This window comes from Dendropsophus ebraccatus, unplaced genomic scaffold (assembly GCF_027789765.1).
Source record: "Dendropsophus ebraccatus isolate aDenEbr1 unplaced genomic scaffold, aDenEbr1.pat pat_scaffold_1341_ctg1, whole genome shotgun sequence".
Lineage (NCBI taxonomy): Eukaryota > Metazoa > Chordata > Amphibia > Anura > Hylidae > Dendropsophus > Dendropsophus ebraccatus.
The window spans coordinates 36,132-46,833 of NW_027208762.1; the positions used below are offsets into that span (position 1 = coordinate 36,132).

Consider the following 10,702-nt stretch of genomic DNA (forward strand, 5'->3'; position numbering starts at 1 on the left):
TATTTTAACAGTATATTTAATTGCAAAATGATGGAATCGTTTACATTTAATTATTGAACAATAAAAGGGACTTTATTAGACAGAAAATGTGTTTTATTAATTCAATATATTAACCATGAGAGACATCGGCTATAGTGCAGAGGATCGCAAACCCCGGTAATAGCGATTCATGTAAACTGTGTTCCCTGCTTTCCCAGATGCATCCAGAGGTGTTTCCATCACTTTCTTAACATTTTATTTGTTATTTTTAGTTGAACCAGATTTCCAAGTAAATGACCGTATGTTTTGAGCCGCATGTCTATTTTTTCCCACGGCCGGAGTTTCACCCGCACATTTACAGCCGCATAAAAAATACAGCCGCACAGTTACAGCGTGTGAATCCAGCCTTATTAGACATAGGGTGGTATTGGGAAGGGGGATATTGTTTTAGAATATTAATTTTGATACCCAAATAGCCCCCTTAAGAATAATTGAATGTGATGTTTGCCTGGTAAGTCAACTAACAGGTCGCACCATCCATTGTATTCAACACAAATTTGGAACATACTCATAATAAGGCAATGATAACAAGTTCTGACAGACATAGTAAGAAAGTGTCCAAAGAGAAGAAGAAATAGAAGGAAAGTAGAAATAAGAAAAGAATAAGAAGTAATAGTACAACTCTATACAACGCTATGCCAGGATGTTATTGGAAGTCTACATATATGGAGGGGAAGTAGCAGAAAATAAAATTAAACCTCTAAAATGTAAAGTACTTTATGTTGTTTTTACTACATTATTTAGAGAAACATTTTGCAAAGCAAAAATAAAAATACAAGAGTACGAAAAGTAATAGATGCGGGAGACATTTCTTTGGGACGCATTTTCCCAAGGATCCTAAACAACTGTTAAAGAGAACCTGTCACCCTTCATGCTGAGGCAGAGCCCGGTCGATCCCCCGGTGCAGACCCATATACTTACGGCTTCCACGAAGTCTCGTTCCTGGAGCACGTCCCGCGGCGGCGTCCCCCTCCAAAGTCGCGTGCACGCTCCCCAGAGACAAGTCCGACGTCCCTAGAGAATGGCTGGAGCCGTCATTCTCTATGGCCATCGGACTCATCTCTGGGGAGAGTGCGCACAGCTTCGGAATGGGACTTCGTGGAAGCCGTAAGTATATGGGTCTGCACCGGGGGGTCGGCCGGGCTCTGCCCCAGCACAGGGGGTGACAGGTTCCCTTTAAATTAGAAGAACAATTTCAGCAGCAGGAGACAGGTAATAACGGGAGCTATGATGGCTTTATAGACACTTATACCATCGTTGGTGCAGAAAACCGATACTTTAATTAATGATCCGTGATTTTTTTCCAAACTGTTGCCAAAATCGCAATGGGATTTTGTCCCACATCCACGAAAAGCCTCCGAAGATGAGACTCCTCCTGCAAAGATACATACAAGAGATTTAACACCATATGAGGCCTTATACATGAACATAAACATTGGTCTTGGTGATCATAGCCACCACCTTTACTATAGATTTCATAAATTAGGCTATGTTCACACTATGTAAAAGTACGGCTGTTGTTGCCATCGGCCTATTGTTCTATGGGATCCCGGCCAGAGCCGCAAAGAACTGACATATCAGCTGCGGCCGTAGGAAACCCTGTCAGTTCACACAATGAAGTGAGTGGCTCTGGCCGCTTGCTTCATTGTGTTCTATGGGGAGTCCTGAGACGGGCGCGCACTGATGCTCCTGCATCAGAACACTACGGCTATAAAGATTATCCGGCCGGTACTGCATTACCGGCCAGGATGATCTGTGCAGAGACCGGCCGTTCCGTGACCTGGCCGGGGTCAGAGAACAGCCGGTCGTTCACGTTGTGTGAACATAGCCTTAGTCTGAAAATAGAGCTGCCATATACCTGGGTTTTCAGAAATCAGGTTCTTTTACTATATGTTTAAACAGTATTCAGATTCAACTCTATATAGTGGGAAGAATCATGAGCTGCTGAACAGTTGTCATATCATCTCAAGGCCTCTGCTAGACCTCGTGCCTGCTGTGTCTGATCTGATAGAATGTGGCAGGCTGTCCAGGCAGAGGGCTGATCATATAGGTCAATGTAATGCATATACATTGCATTGTACTATGTAACTAATTAAATGATTGATTATGATATTCCTCTAGACGGGTAAAAAAAATAAAAAAATGATAAATTATCCCTTTATTAAAAATGTTATCTCCTAAAATATTATATGGTTAAATAAAGGGTAAAAAAAAAACAAAAAAAAAAGCTCTCATTGGTCATTCAACTGAAAAATAAAAAGTTATAGGACTTAGAAGATGAAGACGAAGGAAACATAAGCCAAAAGTTGAAATTGAGGGGGTTTGGAAGGGGTTAATGGACACGGTGGCTTGTTAAAGTATTAAAGTAGTAGAATTGTCCAGAAACCCTTTTATCATTCTACTGGTCCCACAGTGGGTATATCATGCAAAGAGATGATGGTTGACCTCAGGGAGATCAACCAAAAACACCACAGAGACACCATCACAGGTCTCGATGTAAGTGTATTCTAGGACATTGCCCCCTGGGCTCATTATGTTGAGACCTGTGATGGTGTCTCTGGAGTGTTCTTTTGCATCGTGGGTATATCAGAATTAGTGGGCACAGTTGTGAGAATCTTTCAGTCTTTGGTGGTTCCCTCAAAAGTAAAGAGGAAAAGAAACAATTTCTCCTACCTGTTACTTCTTCTGTCTGGAGAAAGCACATATTCTCCTCCCCGGTGCACTGTAAGGTATCGGAGGTGTAACACCAGGAAGAAGTCTCAGATCTGCAGGCTCGGCAGACGACTCCATTAGGGGTGGAGCTTTTTGGTGGTACTGGAAACAAACAGGAGAAAAAGAAAAAGAAAGAGAGAGAAATGGTTCATATGACATGTACTGTATATTTTATTGTTGGTCATAGATGAGTCTATAAATTAGTTAAAGGGGTTGAACCTTAGCTAAAGCCTATTAACATCATAAAAGTTAGTTTTAACCAGGAGACTGCTTGGTCAGTGGTCATCTTCATTATGTATTGAAATCAGTGAACGTCCATGTAATACACAAACAGTAGTCATCCTCGATAACAAGAGCTACTCATTGCAATGGGCATCAGATCTAGTTTACACTATTCCTAATGTCTTATTAAGGTCTGCAGTCAGTAGCGTAGCTACCGGGGTAGCCGCCGCGACCGGGCCCGCTACAGAGGGGGGCCCGCGGGGCCCTCAGGGCCCCGCAAGGCCCTCCCGATCAATCACTCTTGTGACCGCAAGCATTGTTTTGCTTGCAGTCACAAGAGTCCGACTCTGTCTTCCCCCGGCTGCTGCGCGGCTGCCGGGGGTGTCGCGTCTTATCCCCGGCAGCGCACGCATCCCAGAGCTCCCTGCGCGCCTTGGGCCCTGACTTCCGGTTCCGGCGCGCAGGGAGCTCTGGGATGCGCGCGCTGCCGGGGATAAGACGCGACACCCCCGGCAGCTGCGCAGCAGCCGGGGACAGACCGAAGGAGTGAGGATCAACGTGGGAGCGCGTTGTCAGGTGAGTTAAGTTTTGTTTTGTTTTTTTATCAGCCTGCAGGGTGGGGGGAAAGAGGGGGGCATCTATGAGCGTGGGGGGAAAGGGGACCATCTATAAGGGAGGAAAGGGGGGTGAAGGGGACCATCTATAAGGGAGGAGGGGGGGTGAAGGGGACCATCTATAAGGGAGGAGGGGGGGGGTGAAGGGGACCATCTATAAGGGAGGAGGGGGGGGGGGTGAAGGGGACCATCTATAAGGGAGGAGGGGGGGGGGTGAAGGGGACCATCTATAAGGGAGGGGGGGGGGGTGAAGGGGACCATCTATAAGGGAGGAGGGGGGGGTGAAGGGGACCATCTATAAGGGAGGAGGGGGGGGGGTGAAGGGGACCATCTATAAGGGAGGAGGAGGGGGGGGTGAAGGGGACCATCTATAAGGGAGGAGGGGGGGGGTGAAGGGGACCATCTATAAGGGAGGAGGGGGGGGGTGAAGGGGACCATCTATAAGGGAGGAGGGGGGGTGAAGGGGACCATCTATAAGGGAGGAGGGGGGGTGAAGGGGACCATCTATAAGGGAGGGGGAGGGGGGTGAAGGGGACCATCTATAAGGGAGGAGGGGGGGGTGAAGGGGACCATCTATAAGGGAGGAGGGGGGGGGTGAAGGGGACCATCTATAAGGGAGGAGGGGGGGTGAAGGGGACCATCTATAAGGGAGGGGGGGAGAGGGGGCCATCTATAAGGGAGGGGGGGAGAGGGGGCCATCTATAAGGGAGGGTGGGGGGAGAGGGGGCCATCTATAAGGGAGGGTGGGGGGGAGAGGGGGCCATCTATCAAGGAGGGGGGGAGAGGGGGCCATCCATAAGGGAGGGTGAGGAGAGAGGGGGCCATCTATAAGGGAGGACGGGGGGTGAAGGGGACCATCTATAAGGGAGGGGGGGTGAAGGGGACCATCTATAAGGGAGGGGGGGGGAAGGGGACCATATATAAGGGAGGGGGGAGAGGGGGCCATCTATAAGGGAGGGTGGGGGGAGAGGGGGCCATTTATCAAGGAGTTGGGGAGAGGGGGCCATCCATAAGGGAGGGTGAGGAGAGAGGGGGCCATCTATAAGGGAGGGGGGGGGGGTGAAGGGGACCATCTATAAGGGAGGAGGGGGGGGGGGGTGAAGGGGACCATCTATAAGGGAGGAGGGGGGGGGTGAAGGGGACCATCTATAAGGGAGGGGGGAGAGGGGGCCATCTATAAGGGAGGGGGGGGGAGGGGGCCATCTATAAGGGAGGGGGGGAGAGGGGGCCATCTATAAGGGAGGGTGGGGGGAGAGGGGGCCATCTATAAGGGAGGGTGGGGGGAGAGAGGGGCCATCTATCAAGGAGGGGGGAGAGGGGGCCATCCATAAGGGAGGGTGAGGAGAGAGGGGGCCATCTATAAGGGAGGACGGGGGGTGAAGGGCGACCATCTATAAGGGAGGGGGGTGAAGGGGACCATCTATAAGGGAAGGGGGGAAGGGGACCATATATAAGGGAGGGGGGAGAGGGGGCCATCTATAAGGGAGGGTGGGGGGGAGAGGGTGGCCATTTATCAAGGAGGGGGGAGAGGGGGCCATCCATAAGGGAGGGTGAGGAGAGAGGGGGCCATCTATAAGGGAGGGGGGTAGAGGGGGCCATCTATATGGAGGGGGGAGAGGAGGCCATCTATAAGGGAGGGTGGGGGGAGAGGGGGCCATCTATAGGAGGGCAAACATGGGGGAGAGGGGCCATCTATTGGGGGGGCAACATAGGGGGAGAGGGAATACACAGAGGGGGGGCATATATTATTAGGGGGTCACACTAAATAAGGTGTTGTAAAGGGGCCAATACAAATGTGCAGTATGTATATAGATGAGGATGGTGCCAGAGTGAGGAGACTAATATGTCTGTCTGGCAGATTCTGTGGATTCGTGGCTCGGAGAAGTTCTCATAACGGGCCCAGGGCAGATGGAGAAGAAGATGAAAAGGGAAGAACTCCGATCAGAAAAGACGTCTCCTGTGAGTCACCTGATATAACTGCACAGTAATGTATATGGTGTATAGAGCCTGTGTAGAGCTGGGGCCACCTCTATATGACTGGATGAGGTGATTTAGTATACTGGATTTGGTCAGTAACAATATGGTGGGTGATGGTAGTGGTTGTGGTGTGGCGGTAATGTTTCCTTCCTATATACTGGTATTACTGGTAATATTGGTCTCAGTATACAGGATTTGGTCAGTAACAGTATGGCGATAATATGTACGGTGATAATACTCTTCTTCCAATATGCTGGTGTTATTGGTAATATCTGTCTTGGTGTGTGTGTATGTATATATATATATATAATATATATATATACACACCAATAGCATCACTTGGTCGTGAAAGGAGGGGGGGGGGGGCCCAAGTTGGCCTCTCCCACCAGGGCCCAGGAGACATTAGCTACGCCCCTGTCTGCAGTGCAGTGCGTGCCCGCATCCTAATTCACCCGGCGGTAGCTGCCACTCTCCATTGTGTAAACTGACATTTTTGTGCGTCTGCTATTCAATGAACAGCGGCCGCACAAAACTGAAAGGTCAGTTTTCCGCCGTGGCCGCTAGGGATCCAATTGACTGAAGCACAATGGGAAATAATCAAATTAATCACGGCCGTTGTTGCAAATTGCAAAATGGCTGTGATTAATTGATAATTTACGTTGTGTGAATGTAGCCTTATGGTGATGAAACAAACCTCTCAAGATTTATTCCTTGAGATTTGTTAGAATCAGGTCATAAATAAGTTTCTAAATCAATCACAATTCCGACCTAAATTCCCTGAATCAGGTGCACAGCTGCCAGCCCATGGAGTAAGTATAGTATCAGTATATCTTCTTACCCCAACAGGCCATACAGTAAACAGCATTGTATAGCGCATCACTGTACTGTATGGAAGCAGGAACTCCCATCACAATAACAGGTGTCCCTGCTCTCCATATTGTTTCTGTGGTTCCCTATGCTAGGACACCATGGAAACTAACTGCTCAAGAGGAGGCATATGCTATTATGAAAACTCGTGATTATCAGCCAAACATTCATATAAATGTGAGAATGTTCATTCTCAGTCACTGGCCCTTGCAGAAGACCTTGTGCAAGGGCCAATCACAACTTATTGGCTGCGCATTTCCATGTAAATGATTCTATCAATCATCACCAATAGATTTGAGCTCAAAACAGACTATAAAAAGCCTAGGTTAAAAAAAATGCAGTTATGGATGACTTACATTGTGGAATAGTAGGCGTACATGAGTCAGTGCCGCAGCATGAAAGGGCAATGCTGATGTGTCCGTTCTGTAGGGTTAGGCTGCTCTTAGCATTACATTGAGCCGGGTCTGTGCATCCCCTTTGGAAAACTGTAGTAGTGATTCCATCTACAAATAAATACAGCAAAGATTTTTAATTTTTTTAAGGCAATGTTTTTGGAATAGAACCAACATAGAAATAAAACCTTCCGGATCTTAATTAATGTGTAGCAGTGATTGATTGTAACTAGAGATGAGTGAAAGAATTTGTCACAAATTTAATTTCACCTGAATTTTTTAAATATATTCCGACTTCTATAAAAATGTCAGCCGTAGTGATAATGATGATGACTCATGGATCCTAAGTTCCGCCATGCTTCCCCATAATGCCTTGCAGTCAGCCCTTCCTGTATGGCAACCAATCATGAGGGCTTTAGAAGTGAGTGACAGTCAGCAAAATTAGGAAATCTAACATTTGTGAAGATGACATTAGAGAGAGAACATCTTAGACAGAGTTATATAGAACACAAATCCAGATAGATAATGGAGTGAAGGGTCAGTGTTTTAATAAGGACAAAGAAAGAGAAATTGGTAGAAAGAGTGTTTAGAGGGAGGTTTCCTCCTCTATGCAACACTTGGACGGGCAGAAACCAATACAGAAACCAATGGCATAGCAACCATGGAGGCAGACCACGCAATTGCTATGGGGCCCATGGAGCAGGGGGGCCCAGGCCAGCCCTTATCAGAAAAACGTGGTCTGCCTTCAAGGTACTAATGGACGTCCCTCCACCACCCTCTCCGGGAGATACAATGTCTTGGTGCGGAAGTTACAGGATCTTTAACTGTCACCATTCGCCGAGTGCACCTCCTGCAACAATGCTTCTCATTGGGGAGGGAGGGAGAGCTGACCGAGTATGGCTTAGAACATTGTGAAATTGTCAGTGTAGAGAGGGAGAGCTGACCGAGTAGGGCTTAGAACATTGTGAAATTGTCAGTGAAGGGAGGGAAAGCTGACTGAGTAGGGCTTAGAACATTGTAAAATTGTCAGTGAAGGGAGGGAGAGCTGACCGAGTAGGGCTTAGAACATTGTGGAATTGTCAGTGAAGGGAGGGAGAGCTGACCGAGTAGGGCTTAGAACATTGTGAAATTGTCAGTGAAGGGAGGGAGAGCTGACCGAGTAGGGCTTAGAACATTGTAAAATTGTCAGTGAAGGGAGAGAGAGCTGACCGAGTAGGGCTTAGAACATTGTGGAATTGTCAGTGAAGGGAGGGAGAGCTGACCGAGTAGGGCTTAGAACATTGTGGAATTGTCAGTGAAGGGAGGGAAAGCTGACCGAGTAGGGCTTAGAACATTGTGAAATTGTCAGTGAAGGGAGGGAGAGCTGACCGAGTAGGGCTTAGAACATTGTAAAATTGTCAGTGAAGGGAGAGAGAGCTGACCGAGTAGGGCTTAGAACATTGTGGAATTGTCAGTGAAGGGAGGGAGAGCTGACCGAGTAGGGCTTAGAACATTGTGGAATTGTCAGTGAAGGGAGGGAAAGCTGACCGAGTAGGGCTTAGAACATTGTGAAATTGTCAGTGAAGGGAGGGAGAGCTGACCGAGTAGGGCTTAGAACATTGTAAAATTGTCAGTGAAGGGAGAGCTGACCAAGTAGGGCTTAGAACATTGTGAAATTGTCAGTGAAAGGAGGGAGAGCTGACCAAGTAGGGCTTAGAACACTGTGAAATTGTCAGTGTAGGGAGGGTGAAAGAATCCAGCATTTAAGCACTATAAGGATTCATTTCTTTACCCTTTCTGTCTGGCTCTGCAATGTGCCAGTGATTGCCGGGTGTAATTAATACACACAGTAGTATATACATCATTGCGTATATACACACAGATGAATAAGAGAGATGCTAATGCCATGTAATTGCTTCAATTTTGATACAATAAACATCAAAAAGAGCAAAAAAATAGCGAGTTCACCATTGCTGTTACGTTTTCCTCTTGCACCGTGCCGCAGAATAAACCTTACAGTGGCGTTCTTTGTTATTACCTTTTGTGAATTGTGCACAAGCTCCACAAAAGCCACAGATGGTCTAACTGACTTACCTGATCTCCCTGGCACAATTGTTCAGTCAGGGGTCATGTTAACCATGGCTACATGTAGATAAGGCTCTATTATCTATATAGGAAATTACAGATAAGGCAGCTGGCAAAGCACACACCGGAAATGATAACTTCTGCCCATGTCCTATCATGTTTGTTTTTTTCAATCTATGAAGCGGAAGCTTTTCTTTCCACAGGTCCCTTTTTTATTGTAAGGTAAGTCCTCATTTCCTACAGCATTATAGAAAAGAGACTTAACAGACAGAGCTGTGTATTAGACGTCTATAACCTTCACCCTGTCCCCCGCTCTTCAGTGGGTCCTAGCCAACTGCCTACTCCTCTTCCAGCATTGAACACCTCACCATCTGCTGGACAAAAGTGGAAGTAAAAAGAATAAAAAGAAAAAAATATTCATGCTTCACTGCAAGCTTGTATTAAGGGGTACTCCGGGCTGGGGGTATTTTCTGCTCTGGCCGGGGAGGGGGGTGGTTATGGACCGTGGAGGTCACTTACCTCCCCGGTTCCAGCGCTAGGTCCAGGATCGCGCTGCCCGGTAGACCCGCCCATAACCACCCCTTCCCCGGCCAGAGCAGAAAAATACCCCCGGCCCGGAGTACCCCTTTAAAGAGTCACTGTTGCAAAAAAAAAACCCAAAATAAAATATCAACAGAGCTTGTGATTGCAACTCACTTTATGGAGCATGGACCATAGTTTGACAGGAAGGGAGACACCTAGAGGCCAGATGTATAACTTCAATTTAAACAGAGAAAACTTAAAAAAAAATAAAGAGGATGTTGCAAAACTGCTTGTAATCACAACTTTGCAACTTTGAAAAAGTGCCATTTTATCTGTTTTCCTTTTGAATATTAAGTATTCAAATATAAATATAAAAAAATAACACTAATATTTATTAGGAGTTGTCATAAAAAAGATTCATATTATAAACATAAATAAATAAACAGTTATAAATACTTACCTATCCGGACCTTGTCCTGCCTATACAGGGGCTGGAATTGTTACAGTGTATCAGTGCAGAGCACAACTCTCTCCTCTCCTATTGTTTGCTTCTATGTATCGCTCAGACTTCAATAAGATAATTATTAGATCATCATAGGTTTTCAGCTTAAGGATATGAACAGGAAACACATCCAAGCAGTTATTAAATTGGTGAGGAAATGACAGCAAAACCTATTAGAAAGTTACAGAACTGTATACAATGAATAACCCTGATTTACATAAAAAAAAACTACAAAAAGTTACAATAGGTTACGGTTAGAGATGAGCGAACCTGGAGCATGCTGGAGTCGATCCGAACCCGAACTTTCGGCATTTGATTAGCGGTGGTGCTGAACTTGGATAACGCCCTAAGGCTATGTGGAAAACATGGTATAGTCATGGCTGGATCCATGTTTTCCAGAAAACCTTAGAGCTTTATCCAAGTTCAGCACCCCGCTAATCAAATGTCGAACGATCGGGTTTTGGATCGACTCGAACCCAAACCCGGTTCGCTAATCTCTAGTACGGTTAATCCTAAGACTTACCGATAGTGGATTCCTGGTATTTGGATCCGCATGTTGCCTGAAGGACAAATCACACGAAGCCAAAGCACAATGAGGGTGTAGAAGCCCTACACACTGTGCAGAGAGAGCGTCACCTAGAGAGACATCACACAGCACAGAGATCAGTCATCTGTAATATCGATGGATAATCCTCATCAGGAGGGAAGAGCTGTCCTCAGGGATATACTGCTTGTCTGCCAGGAACAGAAGAATAAATAGTCTATTATTATTATTATTATTATTATTATTA

The 10,702-nt window shown here is 46.5% G+C and overlaps 1 protein-coding gene across 1 annotated transcript; it reads right to left on the reverse strand.

Annotated features, from left to right (window-relative positions):
• Nucleotides 1–1,175: 1,175 nt before the first annotated feature.
• Nucleotides 1,176–10,471, reverse strand: LOC138775098 (phospholipase A2 inhibitor and Ly6/PLAUR domain-containing protein-like; the record flags this gene model as incomplete). The annotated part of the gene is made up of 4 exons (XM_069955824.1): nucleotides 1,176–1,414; nucleotides 2,713–2,853; nucleotides 6,788–6,934; nucleotides 10,435–10,471. Coding segments are annotated over 4 exons (519 nt in total), but the record flags the coding sequence as incomplete, so codon positions are not given.
• Between the last annotated feature and the right edge of the window lie 231 nt (nucleotides 10,472–10,702).